The 22,309-nt window shown below is 33.8% G+C and overlaps 2 protein-coding genes across 2 annotated transcripts; one reads left to right on the forward strand and one right to left on the reverse strand.

The window, feature by feature from the left end:
- Nucleotides 1–3,033: 3,033 nt before the first annotated feature.
- On the forward strand, nt 3,034–4,451 carry LOC113288694 (bZIP transcription factor 11-like). Its single transcript, XM_026537813.1, has one exon. It carries the CDS (start codon nt 3,543–3,545, stop codon nt 4,122–4,124), a length of 582 nt encoding a protein of 193 aa, XP_026393598.1. The 5' UTR covers nt 3,034–3,542; the 3' UTR covers nt 4,125–4,451.
- Nucleotides 4,452–13,254: 8,803 nt separating this feature from the next.
- Nucleotides 13,255–15,253, reverse strand: LOC113285998 (protein ALTERED XYLOGLUCAN 4-like). Its single transcript, XM_026534727.1, has 3 exons — nt 14,732–15,253; nt 14,315–14,604; nt 13,255–14,146 (listed from the first exon to the last, which is right to left on the reverse strand). Exons 1-3 carry the CDS (start codon nt 15,012–15,014, stop codon nt 13,385–13,387), a joined length of 1,335 nt encoding a protein of 444 aa, XP_026390512.1. The 5' UTR covers nt 15,015–15,253; the 3' UTR covers nt 13,255–13,384.
- Nucleotides 15,254–22,309: the final 7,056 nt, after the last annotated feature.

The following is a 22,309-nucleotide window of genomic DNA, read 5'->3' on the forward strand; positions in this document are numbered from 1 at the left end:
TGGATCAGGAGGCGAACCCAACCACATTTGATATCTCAAAAATGCATATATCCAATCGGAGCACAAGTGGATGAATGGTTTTGACCGGCACACAGATTAGGAAGGACATGTGATCTTGGCTCAATAATGGATGGGCAATAGCAAGCAGTAATGGGACACCACACCACCACATGATCTGGACAGCACTGAATAAATTGAACTGTCCAAATTGTACGAACGTTACGTACTCTCACTCTGCCCCTTTTCCTTTCCACCCACGTTAAACTTTTTAGTAAAGACATACCAAGTACTCTCTGAACTGCCCAACTCTTTCTCCGGTCCCCCCGCCCATGTTGGTCCTTTCATCACAACAAGCACTTCAGTGGTTACAAAATGAGCTCACATTTATTTACTTTATAACAGCAAGGTGAATTCAGGTAAGGTGCAATGTAGTCGATCTCGGATTCCGGTTTGTCTCGGTCCCGAGTGAGACACTGGTACAACGTTGTCTCGGGAAGATTCCGTTTCCAAATCTCGATGTAATCTCGGTTCCAACTTTTATATATATAATTTCTACATATGTTATGATATAATGAAATATGATCAATCCAACAAAAAACGAACAAAAAAAAAACACAAAAATGGAAACACTTCAAACTTAACTAATTAATCCAGAACATATCTAAAATGTTACTTAAAAGAGAAATTAGTACAACTTCAGTTCATGGTCTAAAATGTTACTTAAACAACATCATTACAGTGCTAATCAACATAATTTGAATAATCATAGATATCATCATCTTGAGTAACTTCGTCATTCTCAGCAACAACGAGTAGCCCTTTTTCAGTGTCCAACATCAATTCATGGTATCATATCCATCATACTCCGAGTCGGTTGGAAAAGTATACTTGCTTCGAGAACTAGAAGCACCTCCACTACCAACTGTCTCACGTTATAAAACAATTAAACCAAAAGTAATAAAAGATTACTGAGAGCACTATATACCTTTCCCATATTCACCAATTGCATATATCATTTCTTGGAAATTTGGACAACGAACAATATTAAAAGATATGGAATTCTCAGTCATCCAAGCTGAAATGCTTTTCCATGCATCTTTCAGTAACTTCTCTTTCACTGAACTTTTTCTTTCAAGAGTGGCTTGTTGAGTTTTACGGTGGTCTGTCTGCATGAGTGAATCTATTGGACCCCTACAATTACTCTGTCTCTTGAATTTTCTCTTCCTCTGACTCTGAACAACTTCTTGACTACCACTAGCACTGCCCACATTGGAAACCTTTTCAACTTCTTGCACATCAAGGTCCTCATCATCAGTATCAGCATCAGACTTCTCATCAGATTTTGTACGCCGATACATATCATCAATATCATCCCTGTGAGATTTCTTTAACTTCTTTATATTGTCAGCTAGTCTAATTTCATTTATAACTTCAGCCGATACTTTCAAACATGAAGAAACATTCCCCCTGATTTGTGTGATATGCTCCTTAAGCCTAGTAATTCCACCACCACGCATTTCTTTGTTACAAAGTACACAACTTAGTTTCTTCGGAAATGCAGGGTTTTTCAATTTAGCCCATTTCCATGCTGGATCTTTATTTTGAGTCTGAGTAAAGGACTGCGGCAGCATTGATCCACATGCAGTGTTTGAGGTGTTCGAATTGGATGCATTGGAAGAATCCATAACCACCACCTTGCCCAACTCCTTCCGCATTGGCGTCACAAGACTCACAATCATCTACCAACTACTGATAATGATTAATCTGTATCTTGGTGGATTCCTCTTCCAACTACTGATAATGTCAAATTCAGTATCTCTATCTATTTATTTGAAGTTTGAATGAAAATATTGGAAATATAACAAGGACAATGATTTTTCTAAACACAATCAGAAACAAAAATTGGTATCATACTATCATATATTAAGCATCTTGACTAAATTGATTTTTCTAAACACAATCAGATATAACAACATCTTGTCTCTGACTTACATGATGAAATCCAGAAAACAACAACATCCTAATTCTGAACAACAATTCCCAATTTCAGATAAATCCTAATTATATAAACCCTAAATTTAAGAACATCAATCATCTCAACTTCGATTATAATCAATAAAAACATCATGCAACAGTCTATTTTAACAAAAATAAAGAAAGGGTTTGGATTACTTACTTGTTTTCTGATTGAAAACCTAATCTTCCCTGATTGAAAACCTAATCTTCCTGAAACTCTTTGTCTCTAGCACCCGACCAAGTCACCAAACTCTCTAGTCTCTATATCGATCTATATCTACTTCTCTCGCTGGAAATCTTGCTCTCTCGATCTAACTCCCTCTTTTTTTTCTTCTCTCGGTCTCTTTCTGGTTTTTTTTCTTTCTCTGACGGTCAGAGAAAGTGATGTTAAGTTATTGACTCGAACCAATTTTTCGAACAACTTTGTTTTCTTTCTGTGTATTTTCTCGCCCAGAATTCCGGTTTATTATGTCCAATCTCGGCCGGAATTTCGGTTACATCCCGGGCAGTTTCCGTTTCGGCGGAAAGTTGCATTTCGTGTTACGTTGGTCCGGAAATGGAATTTCCGGCGGAATTCCGGCCGAGATGGCTGAAATTGACTACATTGGTCAGGTGAGCCTTCATATGTCAAAAGCCAATAATACCCCTCAAAAGAAATAGTAATACCACCGTCGTCCCCTCGGATTAGAGACCCTAGAAATGTGTTGAAATATTACTGCACGAATGGTATAAAACAAAAAGGTATAAGAAAAAGAAGAGAATCATTGATGAGATTTTGTTGCTCAGCAGCTGGGAGAAGAAAAATGGACGGTCCTCAGAAATTTCGTGATCTTCCCCACCACCACATGTTTCATCACTGCTCTTCCCCACAACCTTTTTTTTTTTCTCTCATCAGGTCAGAGGAGATTCCAAAGTTCCCCCCTCTCTCTCTCCAAGTAATTAATATCTTTATCTTTCTTTTTTTAATTGTTTTTTTCAGTATCTTCTGCCTTTTTTGGTTCTATATATTTCCGCCTTCTTCTCACTTAGAAGCCTCTTCCAATTCTCTTCTATTTTACAATCTTAATTTTCTTGCTCTCTCTGTGATTTTCTTCTTCTGGGTTTTTGTTTCAAGATTAAGAATTTTATCTTAAACACTTCAATTTTCTTTGTTCATCATCTGGTTTTTTCAGTTTTATTTCTAAATTGGAAGTGTTTCTTTTAATGTTTAATAAGTTGTTCTTAATGTTTCAGATTAATGTCTCCAATCCTCAGTGAAATCCTTCTTTCCGGGTTTATGATAAACTCAACACTTAGACGCAGGACCCATTTAGTTCAATCTTTCTCTTGTTTCTTCCTCTACTGGTTTTATGTTTTCTCATGATTTATATCTCCTGAATCTGATCTTCATCCTTTAAAACTCTCTTCTTTCCTTTTTTTCTTATTACTAGTAATTAGATTTTTAAGAAGAAATACTAGTATTGATTAATTTTCAAATTCAGGGTCCTGCGTCTTTAATTTTCTATTTATTATTCTATTACTTTGAAATGGCTTCTTCAAGTACTACTACTGGGAGTGGAACTTCATCAGGAGGATCTCTAGATACTACTCTTCATAAGTCGGGTTCAGAACGGGATCTTCAACAACATGTTGAAATGGATCAGAGGAAGAGGAAGAGAATGCTATCAAACAGAGAATCTGCAAGGAGATCAAGGATGAGAAAACAGAAGCATTTGGATGAACTCATGGATCAAGTAACTCAAATTAGAAAGGAAAATAATCAGATCTTAACAAGTGTCAATCTCACTACTCAACACTACTTGAACATTGAATCTGAGAATTCAATTTTAAGAGCTCAGATGGATGAATTGAACAACAGATTACAGTCTTTGACTGAGATCAGCCACTACCTAACTGCAAACAACAATAATAACAACAGCCTTAATAATAATATTGGTAATATTGGGTTTGATTATCAGACTGATTTTATGAACCCTAATTATCAAAATTATTATAATCAACAACAACCCATTATGGTCAACACTATTCATGACATGAATCCATGGAATATGCCTTCTTCTTATATGAGTCAACCCATTATGGCGTCAGCTGATATGTTTCAATATTGATGCATAAAAATATTTTTTATGGGTTTGGAAATGGGGACGGGTGCGGGTTTTCACGGGACGGGCCAACCCGCGGGTTCTGGCTTGGTTTGCCAGCTCTAGTTTTGGGTTTGTTTGTTGGTTTAGGTAATGATGTGTTCAAGTTTGTGTTTTGTTTGTTAATTGAGAGAGTGGAGTTTGGTTTAGTGGAAAACTTGGGAATTATTAAGAACTGGTTTTTCTCTCTTAATGATTAGGTTATATTTTACTAGTTTGTTTAGGGAGTATATTATGATGTAATAATTCTCCATTTAAATAAATGATATATATAACTTCTATTATTGTTGTTCATCTTTCATTTTCTCTAATCATAGTATTATGTTAATCTTTTGCTTTATTTATTCTTTACTTTGAATTATTGCTTATTTTTTCTAATTTTTCTGTACAAAAGTGGTTGATTTTTGTGACGTTATCAATAAACTATTGTGTAATTTTGATATGGATGTATGATTGTAATCTTTCTTTTTGTTTCGTCCAAAACAACATCAAGGAAATAAAATTAAAATATACATCAATTTTCATTTTCACTTTATTAAACCATGAAAAAAAGGTATTATATCTCTTCATTTTTCATAAAAAATTAAACAAAAAAGAATATTTTTTAATCAACCCACACACCTATCATACCCGATCTATTAAAAGTAAAAATGGTGTTCTTAATTTTCTTCAGAGACATAAATATTGTTTTTGATGATAATATCGTTGAATTAATAAATATAACCGTACAGGTATAGTTTTTAAATTTTAGCTCTGTTTCAAATATTTCAATGAAGGTGCTAATGTTTTATTTTAAAAGAAAATATTTTAATTATTTTTATGGAAAGAACATCAATAATTTTATTAGAAAACAACTAAAAGTGGCTTTTCAAGCAGTTGTTAAGTTTCAAAAAAGATTAAATTTAAGCGATGCATAACTTCTAGGTACTAAATTAGCATATATATATGTGTGTGTGCACTCAGCATCTAAGAATAGTATAAACATTGGGGTTTTCGTGTATTAATTCCATAATTGTTAGCACATCTTCAATCGATGTTTGGAGTATGGACTAATGCACATCAACGGATTATCATATTTCCTTGAACAATAGATAAATAAAAATAAATACTTGAAACATATTACCTACAACATAACCCTCTCTTTAATTTTACTTTAAAACTAACTTGAACGCTAAACAACAATTATTATTTTTTTTTGAAGGGAGCAGAAGATGCTTTTCAATTGGCAATACAATGGAGTGGTCACAACATCATTTTCCAAAGTGATTTTGAGCCTATTCTCAGGTTGTTGGTGGGAATTTATGCGAAAGCTAGAGAAGATAAATTCAAGATTATTGTGAGGATTTTGACTCTAATACCAACAATTGCATAAACTTTAAAATGCAAGGTTTCATATTGAAAAATAGATCTGTAATAGTTCAAGCAGCTCATATCTCTACCTATTGAGATAGATTTGGTATCACCAAGTATTGGACATGGAAAATCTTAGAACCCTTTTAAACAATATGGGATTCCAATTCCGGAATGCAACTGTAACCAACTCTCTTCCTCATTACAACGGGGTAGCAGAGGTCTTATGGAACGTATAGGTTTATTAATAAAAAAAACAAAAACAAAAAAACATTTTTTTCTTTTCTGATTCCATGTTATAAGTTATAACTTCTCTCAGTTTGAAATGGAGGGGATTAAATCTCCTCAATGTCAGGCAACATCAACCTCAAGTCAAAGCTTTAGTGCAGTAAAAATCTTTGCACAACTCTGAAATAAATTTTTTCAAGATGATTTTTCGGTTTTGATTCTTTTGAATCTAGTTCTTCTCATGATGAATAGTAAGAGAAGTTTGTGGAGTCTCATGATGAAGTTGATATATAATCCAGTTTTAAATGAATCGAATGATTCAAGGAGCATAAAAGTGTGGTGGATACTCAGATTCTTGCTAGTTCTTTGATGATTACAATTGGGTGTAACTCAAACTCTAAGGATTGGAGATCTCTACTTTTGCTTCCAAAAGCGGTAACTCCACAACCTTCAACGAAATTCACCCGACAGTGGATGTCAACGAAAATGGAGTAGCTGAATCTCATACTGAAAACTTTCATTCTTTGATGTTCAACTTGCTGTGACAAAATAAGGAAAGCTAATGAAGTAGGTAAGCATTGAGATTTATGGTGAATGTGCATCTATCTTCGAATTTTCTGATGAGGATGATCATCGACAAGCTCCGGAAATTGGTACGTTGCTTATCTTTAGCAAGATTTATACCTCGAGACCTTGGAATCATTTGTTTAAAAATCAATTGCTGGTATCTAGGGGTTATTTATGAAGGTCCTTTTCATATGTGGAACACTATTGATCTTAGTTTAAAAGCTAGCTATTTAGGAAAACCATTGTTAGAAGATGAGTGCAGAATTAAGAAAAAACGATTACCATATATTAGGATTTGCATTGAAATATATATATATATATATATATATATATAGATTTTTCTTACCGTAAATCCATTCCTTTGTTAATTGATGAGAAGATAACTTTTAATCATCCTGTTGAATATCAATGGGCGCCATCCAAATGTTAGACATGTATAGTATTTGGGCATGTTGTAAATAATTTTCCAATGAAAATGAAGACATGTATAGTATTATAAATGTCTAATCAGAGTTGAGCGCAGGGAATTCGAATGAAGCAAACAGTGGAAAATCTCCGGAATCAACAAATGTTTCTTGAAGATCACTGTTGCAGCTCTAACTAGTGGGGGTGATGATAAAATGTGTATAGCTGGTGATGACAAAATTGAGATAGTAAATGAAATGGTTCCAACTTGTACAATCAATATTAATACAGATTTAGCTCCAAAAGATAATAAAACTGCATATAATAGCAAAGTAGAAGAGGGATGAAAGATAATGGAATTGCTGGAGTAGTAAAGTTGCATGGGATATATAGAGGATAACTGATAGGATTAGTAAATCCTCGGCTATAAATGATGAATCTTTCAAGCAAAAAGCTTTAGTTACAAATCAAATTGGTGTAGTCTCGAAGGAAATTAATGGTGAGGGGACTTAAATGTTTCAGAAGCTTCGCAGGGAGGCTGGACCGCTGTTAAAGGAAAAACTCCTAACAAGGTTGTTAAGTAGGCGAGCGCTCCAAAAAATATTGTTAAGCTAGTGATCTCTCCAAAAAAGATCCCTTTTTGGTGCTAAATGACTTTAAAGAAGGAATCACATTTCCGTAGAAACAAAATTGAGGTTCTTATGAAAGTAATTGAAGACAAAGAAACTATTGGAGAATTAGAGGAGGACATTGATGACGATGAAGATGATGAATTTAAGAAAAACCTCAAGTACTTGTCTTGTGAGGACAAGACTTCAAAAAGAAAAGATACAAAGTCTAATATACTGAATCGGAATCGAAAACATGGGAACTCTAACAAGGATAACTTAGGGTGAGGGAAAAGATCTCAAACTGAGAGTAATTATATACTTAATCTTTGAGAGTTTTTTCTTCTAGTTCTTGTTTTTCTTTCTTATTTGGCTAGTTTTAGGAGTTTGAAAATACATTCCTCTCAAGGTATTTGTATTTTATTTGTCTTTGATCTTGCAAGTTTGTTGTCCGGAGGTTGGTTTCTTCAACCTCTCATTTATACCGTTTATGCGTTTCTTTTCTTTTTGCTCGTAATGGGAAATTTTAATCTTTCTCCTCAATTAAAAAAAAAATCCTCTCTAAATCTCAAATAATAACAAAAAATATTATTTTGCAAAAACTTAATTCCAATTCGAATTAAAATATGCCGAAGCCCTATTCACTCTTTATAGTTAGTCCTTTTTCCTTCAAGAACTAGAAAGAATACGAGTATCCACCACACTTCTTCCCTTTAGTTTCGATCCAAGTTATTTGCACATACAAGTATTCTCATTTCTTAATTGTTGTTTTCCCTGAAGTTTTTTTTTTTTTTTTGAGAAAAATCAGAAGTTAAAACTAAATAATCTCTTCAAAACCTAAAAATACGAAAATAAAAATAAATAAACAACTATTCAGATACCAGATAGATAGAATAGTTTGGAACCAATAAATTAATATATCTTGATAGGTTCTATCAGTTAGTTCCAATTTTTATACTCAAAAACGAATTCGGCGTTTAGTTTAGTTCCTAAAATCGTTATCCATTGATAAACTTAATCCACGTCAATCCATAAAAATACTTATTCATATAATTGTGCATTTATATTTGTTTTTTTTTTTGTTTTTTTTGTGGGTTTCTTATTTTTTCAAGATTTTTTTCTTCTATAACATCTTCTTTTTTTAATCAATACTATATATTAGGGTATTTATGTTAATTAACCAAATCAACAAGATTAACCATTTTTTTCTTCTTGTTAATTAACCAAGATTAGGGCATTGTCCACTATTTGGTCTCAATAAACCTATCAAATCATAAATAGAAGCATCTATGTTGTACAATCATCTTGCTTTAAAAGAAAGGGAATACCTACTTTTAGTTATTAAACTCTAACTCTAAAGATTAACTAGGTACATGTAATGTGAGGATAGTGCACGGTGCACCATAAATATTATCTTTCTGTCGCACCCATAAATATAATGTACCCATATTAACATTTGAATAGTAACTACTCCATGAATCAGTAATCAATTTTTGAGATCTTATATACCATGTCTTGTCTATTTATGTTCAGTGAATCTCCCTAGAGATTTGTGAAATTTTCATTTTTTAACCCAAACTAAGCAACAGAAGTTAATGAAACTCATAATTAAGTACTTAGACAAAATAGTTTCAGTCGTGACTTGATTAAAAAACAACAACTTACATGTGTCTCAAACAACTAAAAGAATTCATTTAAAGAATCTCATTACTACTTTAATTTCACGTTCATCCAGGGAACATAGCTAATGGGTTCTGCCTGATTTGTACTTAAAATTCAAACAAAACAGCTTTACTTTTCATTGAATCCCCCTAATACACTTGCTCTTAGTAACTAAACTAAATCTTAAATACATAAGCAAACAGCTAAAGATTCTCGTCACTGATTGTTTAATGCTCTTCCTCTGGAGTCGTCAATGTTTTCGCTTAATAATAGAGCAAATAAATAATTAGACAAAGCCCATATATTTAAATCACAGAACTTGTATAAGCAAAACGAGCGGCTTAGAGGCTGCCAAATAATTAGGAATGTAACTCAAATTATCTTGCATGTGTTTGCCTGTTTGGTGAGCTGATACTACTATGCGTTTGGTTATTGCCGTTGAATATATATGTACGTCCGCTTAATTGATCATTGATCAATACAATTTATCGCGAAATATTGCACAATAAATCAACAGAAATGTATCAATTAATAATGCAGAAGAAAAATCTTTAAATTAAGAAAAAAACTGTGGTGTCTGACAGTTCGGTAACTATTTGCAATATGGTGGACAGTTCGCTTAGAAAGAAATAAACATCAAATTATATATATGATTAGACGAATATTAGGAGGGAAAAGATAGTCGCTGTAATAGCACCGGTGCGCTAATAGACCCACCAATATATCTGAAGAAAGGGGCACACATATGTGGTGAGATAAGTTGTCATGTCTTTACATGTCTAGACTGATTTGAAGTATATTAAAGAAAGGGTTAATGATGGTTAATCAGGGATTAGCTGATGAAAGCGTGGTAGAAGAGCGAGACCCTTTTATTATTTAAAGGAAAAAAGAAAAACAATGGCGTGTGGAGGGTTAAAGTGATTTTAGAAAATGGGTATCTGATTAATTAAGGTGGTGATGTTAGCAAAGAAAGTGATTTAGACTCTAGAGACTTTGATTAACAGTTGAATGACATCAAAATAGCTGAGGTTAGACTAGAGTAATGAAGTTATAAATATACTTGGTGGGTGAGATGAAGAATGAGACTTTTAATATCTTAACTTAATTAGAGTATTAGCTAGGATTAGACACTAAGCATCATTTACAAGTTATATATACTACTCTATATGGCTTGCACTATAGCTGAGTGAGGAGTCTGGTTTTGTGCGCACTCTTAGTCTCAACTGGCATCCACAACAATACAACCTAAAAGGCAAACTATCTTAGCATTTGGGTTTCAAATTTGACCGCGAAGCATCATAGGGAGTGCTCAGTGCTGCGTCTAGATTTGAAATTGCTAAATTTTGTGAGTACCAGTTCCATTTTTGCAAACAAGCCAACTTGAAAGGATTGCTGGGTAGGGTTTGTGAAAATGTGTACAGTCTCACACTCAATGTCTTGCACGATCTCAACTTGGAAATAGATGCCATCCATACTCAGTTTAAGAAAGAGTTTTATGCACGCAGAATTTAGAATTGAGTTTAATCTCGGACTTCTATTTCAAACTTAGCTTGAGACTTAAGTATCCCAATGAAAACAGTTTAAAGATGCATATGGCCATTGCAAAACCCAAACGTTAAAATGAAAAGATAAAATATTATTATTCAATATACAGCAGCATAAGCTTATGATGTACTCCTGCAACTCGAGTAAGTTTCTTTCTTTATTCATTCAAAAAAAACAAAAAAAAAGTTTATAATGTAGTAAGTGTCACTGAGTCACTTAACTTGACTAGTGATATAATTTCTTCTTTTACGTCTTTCTTGTTCTAATAAACTCTTCTTCATTGTAGTAAGTTTAGAATGTCCAACAAATATTTCCATCAAGAAGAAGCATATAAGTATATTTGCAGAAATATGCCATTCTCCTTAAGTGTTTTCTTTACATATTAATTATGGGTGGATGAAGAGATGCTCTTCAATCTTCATTGGTACTCAGTCAGATTTATATACATTGGAGCGAATTATTTCTTTTGTATGGGCGCTTACTATAGGTTGTAATTCGCTTGCTTAAGATAGGAATCAAGAAAAGGTTTGAAAAAGAAAGGCTGATGCGTCATGTAAATAGATATAGATTAAGGATATTATAATCTAAAGCTATATTATTAGGTTATCAATATTATGTAAGATATAATGCATCAGTCAAATTATAATGCTGCAAATTGGGGTTAGCTTTTCACCAATTTATGCAAACATAAAAGCAAAAAGAAAGAGAAGGAGAGGATGTCACCAATGCAGGCCTGATTTGCTGCTTGAAAGAAGTAACCATGATTTTATTCTATACTTTGAGAACAAAAGAAGAGAATCAAAAAAGAAAAAGATGAAATGTCATGTCTTTAAGCATAATTTAGTTTAAAATAGAGATTGCATATTGAAAATCTGAGTCTAAAGTTTGGCTCTGAATTATATAATCTCTTCGTTAAAAAAGATTTGCACCGCATTTTAATTAACGGGCGGGAAAGAGGTTTGATTGTCAGCCAGCCTAATTTGGGCTCCTTAGGTCACTTTGTCCCTTATATTAGGCCATTAGTTCGTTGGTCTTGGGATCGGGCACTTTTGAAGGTTATGATGTCCAAGTTGGGGTACTAAAAGTACGGATAGGACATTGCTGGGAGCTTTTTCTTTGAAACAGAAATTTGCCTAAATTGCATTATGGTTGACCACACGGCGACTGACTGTATATCTGTATTATGCATGATACGCAAAAACTGAAAAGCATGCAACAAAGGCCACAAAACAACCGCATCAAGGATAAGGCAAGGCTGCAACCCAAACCGTGAGTTCAAACTTGAAACTTTTGAAAGTTCTACGCTAAGTATATTACTCATAAGTCCTAGTAGGATTGTAAGATAGTCCACGCCATGATATCGAAAATCATCCGTATCTTAATTTTCCTGACAAAAATATAGAAAGAACTGTTTTAGTTTTACATCACTCAGATGCGTACAAGAGTTAGGTGGTCTATGCATGATGAATTCCTGATACCACCTCTTGGAAACTCTAAAATTCTAATCACTATTCTTTTCTTTTATAAGTTAATGGTTCAGGAGAAGAGGATGGAGGATAAGGATATACCCAAAGATTCAAGTGGATATTATTATTCTTAAAGATGGTGCACGCGTAAGCAGAATCTCCTACTTGCTACAAATGGAACCTCCCTTCATTAATCAAGACTATAAAATTTGTCATTTACTATCCATCTTGAGCTCCATGGTTCTCAGGAGGATGTTATCTGATTCTGTCATACTTATTGTGGACCATTTCTATATTAAAAAAGAAATAAAAGATGGCATCCCTGAAGTACTGCTGCGGCTGCGCCCATGATTGATTTCGTTCACAAAACTCTATATGACCGAGTACGGGAGATTCCTGCGTCCAGATTTTAAGCACAAAGATACTATTATCTGATGGTTGGACTACTTTTCTTGACGTTTTCTTCTGTTTATATGCCGTCAAGTGTTTGATTGGATAGGAGTAGGAAGAGTGTTTCGGTTTGTTTGACTCCTTGTCAAGCACGAACGAGATAGTCAAACAAGGTCTTAAGACGGGTTGGTATAATTTGTATCGCACAAATGCCGGATAATGGTTTAATGTGTTAGGGAATGAACAATGTTACAGTTTGTGATTTCACTGCTGACTATTCCCAAAGGGTTCATAAAATGTTACCATATCAAGAAATGCAAAAAAAATTATCACTTTTTTCGTGCATGGCAAAATATCATAACCATGTTTCCTAGAGTCTATGGATACGAATGTAGTCGATTTCGGATTCCGGTTTGTCTCGGTCCCGAGCGAGACACTGGTACAACGTTGTATCGGAGAGATTCCGTTTCCAAATCTCGATGTAATTTCGGTACAACTCCAAAGAAAGAAATTTTGTAAAACAGGATTATTGGCTCCATTGTTCTCGAAATGTTCTAATATCTGGAATTCCGGCCGAGATACCCGGAATTCCGGCCGAGATGCCCGAAATTTCCGATTCCTTTCCGTCTCGGCGTAATCTTGTGTTTCGTTTTGTGGTGATCCGAAAACAGAAATTCCGCCGGAATTCTGGCCGAAATGTCCGAAATTGACTACATAGATGGATACACTGGTGGTACAGTTTGTTTGCATACTGAGTGTTTGATCTAATCCAATCGAGCTTGTATGCTCAGATATACACCTCAATGCCAAATACCATATTTTTGCTCACTGGAAAGAAAAATGAACTATAGAGAATTTTGTCCAGACTTCCTGGAAAAACAATGAAACAAATTTCTAGTACTAGGACTAGGATCAATTCTAAAACAAATTCAAACTAAAGGAAAACAAGTAAATGCTATATAAATTATAAAAACCTAGCAGTTTCCGCCCAATGAATCAGTGAATTCTATACATTTTTCTGCAACACGGCCATGAACAAGTCATTCCATATATCGATAGGTCCAGGTAAACACCAATGCAGACAATCATGGTGGTTCTGACCATATTGATCTTTCCAATTAGGCCCTGGATGTCCATCCGGTCTCATCATCATGGCCCTAGTTATATCTAAAATCTCTACTCTTTTCCCTTCTGCTGTGTTTTTATACTTCTCAAACGCATTCACTTGACTACTCCTCAGTTCCCATTCAGAACTCGCAAAATTAACCTGTTCCTCAGTGTAAGGACTTGTTCTGTTGCAAACCCCTCCGCCATGCCAATATCCATTCTCAAAATGTGCAGGCGCAAATGTTCGTACCAGAGTAACCAAATCCTCATTACAGTCGTTACAGTCGTTAATATATTTAACCACATATTCAAAGACTTTGCCTACAGCAAATGGAATTCCTAAATCAGGAACATTCGGTTCGTTGCAATATGTGCAACCTATTAGTTGACCTCCTTCATATAAGTAATTCTTTCGGAAGTACCAGTGAGCAATAGAAATGACAGCATAGTCTACACCAGGTAGTTTCTGAGCCCAGTTAGCGTCAATCTTGTCAAGGTGTATATGAAACACATTTGTAGTCGAACCGTTTATGATTCCTTTATCTTCCCCAACGACCAAGAAACTTGTCCAGAAGACCGTGAGAGTAAAATCATGTGCAGGAAAGTAAAAGATTCGAAATCGATCTTCATAATCCTTATAGATATCTTTCGGAATTTCTCCCTACAAATATCATGTTTGCATCCAAATTGTAAGTGCAATTTAGAAAAATAGGAGACAAGTAATGCACCTTTTATCAAATGTACGCAAGGGGTTTGTACTTTGCAATGTGTAGCAAATTATAAGTACAATTGCAAACGGTTGACACGAAGTGGAAGCAGTACTACTTACTTGTGATAGTAGACAAAGGAGTGATTCCATTTGGTTTCGAGCAACAGAGTCACCAATGAAGGCTAGCTTTTTACCTCGAACTATCGATAAAAACTTCTTTGCATCAAATCTCTGGAGTTCACAATCATCTGGTTTCCATTTCCAATTCATATAGTCTACATCTTTCCTTCCATTTAGCTGACAATTCTTGGATTCTGGTATCGTGGAACAGCTCCAATTTGTGTATAATGGTCCGTTGAGCTCGGGAATCCATCGACCCTTAAACAGGTCACACTTCTCATAATCACTCTCTACACCATAGGTAAACAAAACATGGAATTAGTCACAGCACAAACAAGACCATAAAAACAATATGATTCCAAATTAAACATGCATAGCAAATCATACAATGACAATATGCATGGTTCATGTGCATACCCTTTTCGGGGTAAACGGCAGTAGTTTGATCGATATCGTTCGGATACGGAACTGTATTATTCCTCAACTCCAGTTCATCATTATAAGTAATGTTCTTCGTCAAAGAATACTTCTGCTTAGACTTGACCTTATTAAAAGGGTTTGGATTACCAAAAATGAAAACAGTAAAAGCCCAAGTAAGAGCAATTACCCACACCAAAAGTAACCCTAATCTCCATGCATTCACACCGTTACCTCTCTTAGTACTGTAGTAAGGAAGATTTTCAAATGCAGAAGACTTCATTGTCTCTGACTCTAGACAATGGAGGAGAGTAAGAAAGAAATTGTAGAGATGTAAGAGTTAGAATGTTGGGATTTATGTGGGTGACTGGTCAGACATTTTTTACTGATTTAAGTCTGCGCACCAGCTAAGTTAACGATCCTGAATTAGCGGGAGCTTCAGAGAAGTTATAAAACTCACCTACAACTACATGGGGGTATGTGATCTGATCTACCCAATGGGCAGATACAAATCACACCCAGATTTTCATTGTTCAGAGATGTGATTATTTTTATGTGAAGATAGAATGATATAAATGGCTTTAATTGTTTGGTAGCTTATTAACCGGCATAATCTCATTCAAAATCTTGATTAGTGGAAAGGATCCGTTTATTTTGGTCTACAATTCAACGTCCATGTGAAAAATGTGTACTTTTACGGAGGTCTGTTATATGGTTATTTTGAGTTATCTTTTTCATTCAAATTTCTTCGTGTTTCGTGAAGTATCGCAAAAAATCTATCAATCCAGAACCCAAGAAGTCAAGAAGGGAACATGGATCATCGTATATGGTAGGATATACTTTAGCTAAGGAGGCAATTTTTTTTTGAGTGTATTGTGAATTGGAATACAATTTTCCCTATCTGTATTTCTTTACAACTTTCGATAGATAAATCTAATTAGAAATGTATTAATCTGCCATATTCACTACACGAAATCAAGAAATTTGTAATGTTGAATTAACGTTACAATGTATTTATTGTAACGTCAAAAAATATTGGAAATACAACCTCATTATTAGTGTTGTAAACAATTTATTAACAGTTAAGACGTTACAACAAAATTTTATTAAATAACGGTTTCATTTGTCGGAATAAATAAACCAGCGGTTGTCTAGTCAACATAAGATTGGCTTGCTGTCATTTTGTTGTAACAGGTAACCATTACTTTCTCATATTGTAACTATTAGCCAATAACAGTTCGGCGTAACGATGAGCTGTCATTCTTTATAATTGTTTAAGCAACGATTAAAAGTGTTGTTTAGTTCGTTGTAACAGTTCTGTGTAACATCTATCATAACGAATCTATCCGTAACAGCTCAGTAAAATGGTTGTCGTTTGCCACGTGTCAATCGGTTATAACATATAAATAACGGCTTCAGACGTTGAGGATTGATTGTAACATTTCAGATATAGCAGTAATCTTAATGATTCGATTCGTAACAGCTGACTGTAATGGATGTCGGTTGCCACATGTCAATCGGTTGTAATATTGTAGAACCTGTAAGGATGAATGCAATACGGAGATTGCAGAAGATACAAAGAGAAAAAAAAGATACGAATAAGAAGAATTAAAACAGAACAAAAAGAAAATTAGCAGAAAACAAGTAGGGTGTTTAATAACTCTTAATTGATAATAATAATGTGTTTGTAACAGAACTACAATCCTGAATATAAATAAGCTAAACGTATACTAGGAATAGAATTAAGATTCCTAAACTAAATAAACTCTAAAAAGAGAAAACTAGGAAAAGGAAATAACAGGACTTGTCACGCAAGTCATAAACAGTTGGAAAAAGAAAAACAGAAGAAAATAAAAGATTAATTAGCAGATATGTTCTACATCAATCCACCCATCTTGAAAATAACTTGTCCTCGAGTTGTCCACAAAGAAAAGATCATTGTCTCCATCAAAAGTGAATAGTTCCTGCACATTAAAAATGTTGGATATATTCCAATTAGAATGAAGCTCAATCACATAAGCATTATCACCTATCTTCTTCAGAACTTTGAAAGGACCATATTTCATCATCTTTGTTTTGTTATAAGTTCCAACAGGAAAACGTTCATTTCGTAGATGTACCATAACTAGTTCTCCTTCTTCGAATGTCTTCAGCCGCTTGTATTTATCAGCTCTTCTTTGTACCGAACATTAGTCTTCTAGTTTGGTTTTGACTTCCTTATGAAGTTATGAAGCTTTATCTACCAGCTGGCCAGCTTTCAGATTGGATTTTGAAATTTTTGGAAGAACTACCAAATCAAGATTATGATTAGGTAACTTTGAATATACAATCTCAAAAGGTATTTTTCCAGTAGAACGATTAACTGAAGTATTGAAAGCAAACTCCATATGAGAAAGAAAAATAACCCACTGCTTTTCTTTATTATCAACAATCTTTGCTCTTATAAGATTCCATAAAGATCGATTAACCACTTCTGTTTGTCCATCAGTTTGAGGACGTACAATGGTACTATATTGTAACTTAGTACCTATTCTCATCCAAAGAGATTTCCTGAAATAACTTAGAAACTTAACGTCACGATCAGAAGTGATGGATTTAGGAATCCCATGCAAACAAAAAATCAATTAGGAATCCCATGCAAACAAACTATCTCTTTGAAGAATAAGTAAGAAACATTAGAAGCATATGTTGTCTTTTCACAAGAAACAAAATGTGCCATCATTATAGAATCATTTACCTTAGAAGTGCGCGGTAAACCCAAGATAAATCCATACTCACATCAACCCAAGGAGATTCAGGAACAGGTAATAGAGTGTAAAGTCATGTATTTTGAATAGTCCCACTTTTGAAAAAACTTATGCACATCTCTTTTCAAAGAAGGCCAGTAATAAGGCTCTTCAACTAAACCAATAGTTTTATCACGACCAAAATCTCCACCAAGACCACTACCATGTAGTTCATGAATTAAGTGGAGTCGTATAGATCCCCGTGGAATGCAAAGTCGATTTCCTTTGGGGTAAAAACCCATCTTGAATCAAAAACTCACTGTCTCCTCTAGTCATATGTCCACAAGTATTCCAAATAGTCTTAAAATCATCATCACTAGCATATAAATACCCGATGTAATCAAAAGCTATGATTTCATTGCAAAGACTGACAAGAAAATGTACACGTCTACTCAAAGCATCAACAACTTGATTCATATTTCCACTTTTATATCTAATAGAAAAAGTATATGGGCTGATAGTAGATAAACATATATCATGCATTTTATTGACTTTAGCTGAAGTTTGAAGAAATTTGAGAGCTTTATTATCAGTATTGACTATAAACTCTCGATGAACCAAATATGGGTGCCATTATTTCAAATCTTGAACAAGAGCAATCAACTCTAGTTTATATGTAAACCTTTTGTTTTTAGTTTCAGACTTCTTTTCGCTGTGAAATGCTACTGGATGACCATCTTGAGAAAGAACAGTGCCAATACCAATAACATAAGCATATATCACAATCTATTTCAAATGGTTTGTCAAAATCTGGCATAACAATAACTGGAGAAGTGCACAATTTTTTTTAAGCATATGGAATATCTTTTCGACTTCTTCAGTCCAACAAAAGGTATCTTGCTTCAAACAATATGTTAAACCAGTTGCAATTGAACTAAAATTCCGAAGAAAACGTCTGTAAAAGGATGCCAACCGATGAAAACATCTCACTTCACGAATACAATTTGGTATTAGCCATTTAGAAACAACTTTGATTTTGGAACTTTTAATTGCAACCCGATCACCAGAAATTATGTAACCCAAAAAAGTGACTTTTTTGGACAAGAAAGTACACTTCCTTAAATTAACAAATAGAGCATTATCATGAAGAACTTGAAATACTTGATACATGTGGAAAAGATGTTCTTCTTCACTACGACTGTAAATCAAAATATCGTCAAAATAAACAATAACAAATTTACTAAGAAAAGGTTGGAGAACCTAATTCATGAGTCGCATAAAGGTACTGGGTGTATTAGATAAAGAAAATGGCATTACAAGCTATTCATTTAAGCCTTTCCTTGTTTTGAAAGTTGTTTTCCATTCATCTCCTTCGCGAATACGAATTTGTTGATTATCGATGCGCATATCCAGTTTAGTAAAAAAATTTGAACCAAATGGGATAATAATTTGATTCAATTGCTCTGCAGTTAATACACATCCTTCATCCCTTGACTTTTTTCTCAACCAAGAATGTTGTACTAGCACAAGGACTCTTGCTTAGTCTAATTAAACCCTTTGCCAACAAATCATCAACTTGTCCCTGTAAAATTTCATGTTCTTTTGGACTCAAACGATGTTAAGCATAACTAGGAATATATGCTCTAAGGATAAGACAATTTGATCTTGTAGATCATGTAAAGGTGGTAGTCCATTAGGTAACTCGTCAGGAAATAAACTATGAAACTGCTAGAGTAAAGGTTGAAAATTGTTTGGAATATCAATCGTAGGTTTATAAACTTCATAAGAGTTGAGAGTACGACTACGAGTTTGTACCCGTTTCACGATGAAAGCTACCAAAGCACTACTTCTTTGATTAATGTGTTATTTATAAACTGCATAAATTTTGGAGGGAAGTGGAGTTTTCCTCTTGTTATCATAGAAAAAGGTATATGTGTTCTCAAAACAATCGTGAACCGCTCTAATATTATTCTGCCATAGTCTACCTAGAATTAGATGTTAACAATCATGTTGATAACATAACACATAACATAATCTCATATCCAGGAAACGAGAAACTAACCAGGTATTGATGTGTAATATCCTGTGAAACTGAGCCATTAACCCATCTAACTGAGTAAGGTGTAGGATGTGGAGTAACCAGAAGTCCCAATTTCTATACCACATGGATAGAAACATAGTTATCTACACTTCCACTGTCGATAATTAGATCGTATACTTTTTATCCAATAAAACACTTAGACTTAAAATTGTTATTACATTAGGAGAACGAAGGTTGAGTCAACAACATAGGATGAATCATCCCTAAAAAGTTGTCACTTTAAACCTCAGCAATATCAACATTATCATATGGATCAGTTTCCAAACCATCGACTTCTGAATTCTCATTATCATTATGAGTTTCTGTAACAAGACCATGGTACTTATATAACTTGTCTTGGTTGTCACTAATGAAATCATTGAATTTACGACATTTTGTAGAAGTATAGCCAAACTGCTAGCATTTGTTACATTTATCACCATAGAGTTTAAAATATGGGTTTTGAGGTTTAATTTTGTTTGTGGTGCAAATTATTGTTGGTTTCTCAGAGGAAAACGATTATTAATTCGATTATTTGGACGAGTAGGTACGGATTGTGGTTGATGACTCAGTGAGGAATCTGTAACATTAGGTAGAATAGGAGATGATATTTAAGGTGTAGGTGATTGATTGAAAGAAAAATTGGGTGCTTGTTGTTGTGAAAGAAAAGAAGAGTAATTTCTGTCTTCAGAATAATAATGAGAATCGTTATTATAATTATTGTAAGATTGGTCTGTAATTACCTTGAAAACCATTACTTTGTTTAGCTTGTTAAGTTTTTGAAGAACGAAAAAAGCGAAATTCCATTTTGAGAGATTGTTGAATAGCTTTAACCAGTAAATAGATTGAGTCATGCCATGTTGAATTAATTTATTCAATCCTTCAATAAATCTAACTACTATTTTTCCTTCAGTTTCATGTAATTGATTGCGTGCAACTAAGTTATAAAAATCTGATACATAATCTTCAACCAACCTTGCTCCTTGTTGACAAGCTTGTAATTTCACAAACGACTGTTGTTTGTAATCTCTTGGAAAAAAACTTGTCTCTGAGGAGTTTTCTCATTCTTTCCCAAGTACGTATAGGTGGTTTGTCATATTTGTAACGATATTCACATAAATTCTCCCACAAAGAAGCGTAGCACCTCGATTCATTGAGCTTATAAGCAACAAGTTTCACCTTAGAATGATGTGGCACTTCGATAAACTCAAAAAAAGCCTCAACTTCATAAAACCAATCTAACAAGTCTTCAATCTTACAACTTTCATTGAAATTTAGGATATCAACATTCAACTTATATTCTGGAAGAGTTCCATAAGGACTTTGACCTAATTTGAGAGGTTTATCCTTTGTCCATCTCTTTTCTTGTTCATCTTCAAGAGTATCATCATCATCACTATCAAGATGAAAAACTGATATCTTTTTCCTAGGATTATTGAGAAAGCTTTCATGTTGTTTCTTGTTCTTTAATTGTTGTAGAATTTCTCCAGGGATAGAATCATCATGAAGAAAATAAAACTTGTTTTTCCCCTTGTATTTAGTGTTTTTACTAGAGGATTTCTCTTTTGCTTCAGAAGTAGGTTCTTCTTCAATTGTAAGGTGTTTTATAATTTTCACACAAGACTTTTTAGTTGTTCATGTTTCTTACTAGACTGTTCAATTTTTTTTTATCAAATTGTTCTGATAAATATTTTGTAAATTTAACAAAATCTTATCTTGTACCTTGATCTCCCACTGTGAAAAAATAAAAAAAACTCTTTCATAAAAGAAAATTAGGGTTGCGGAAGCTAAATAACCAAGAACCGAATCCTAGATGAAAATCTAAAATTTGTGGTATCTGATACCAACTAATGTAGAACTTGTAAGGATGAATGCAATACTAAGATCGCAGAAGATACGAAGAGAAGAAAGAGATACGAATAATAAATTAAAACAAAACAAGAGGAGAATTTGCAGAGAACAAGTAGGGTGTTTAATAACTCTTAATGATAATAAATGTGTTCGTAACAGAACTACAATTCTGAATAATCCATCTAAATAAACTAGGAATAGAATTAAGATCCCTAAACTAAATAAACTCTAATAGGCTAAACATATACTAGGAATAGAATTAAGATTCCAAACATATCCTGAATAATCCATCTAATGGGCCAAACATATACTAGGAATAGAATTAAGATTCCTAAACTAAATAAACTCTAAAAGGAGAAAAACTACAAAAAGGAAATAACATGACATGTCATGCAAGTTAAACAACAAGAAAAAAGAAAAGAGAAGAAAAGGAAAGATTAGCATAGATGTTCTACATCATGTAACATGTAGACTAATGGCTTTAGATGTTGACGATTGATTATAAAAGTTAGGAATTTACCCGGTGTCCTAAATTGCTAATAGATTTTGTAACGTCGATTCGACATTGATAAAAAATAAATATAGTAAATAAAAAAATTGTTACAACTAAGCTCTTGTATTTGGCCCCTGCAATGCAATTCAATCTGAAGCTGCATTGCAATATTCATTTCTTAACTTGCAATGAAATTCATTTCTGAGCTTACAATGCTGAATCTAAAACTCATAATTCATTATCATTTCAAAATATATATATACATTCTCATTCTAGCAATACAATTAATTCATTCTCATCAATTCAGCAATACATACATTCTCATTCTAGCAACATAATTCGTCCATTCTGGAGTTCATAGAAGAACCAATTGAACCAAAATTTGTTCCATCATTCATTAACATACCTAAGTATATGTGAGTGTAGTT

This window comes from Papaver somniferum, chromosome 6 (assembly GCF_003573695.1).
Source record: "Papaver somniferum cultivar HN1 chromosome 6, ASM357369v1, whole genome shotgun sequence".
NCBI classification, from domain to species: Eukaryota; Viridiplantae; Streptophyta; class Magnoliopsida; order Ranunculales; family Papaveraceae; genus Papaver; species Papaver somniferum.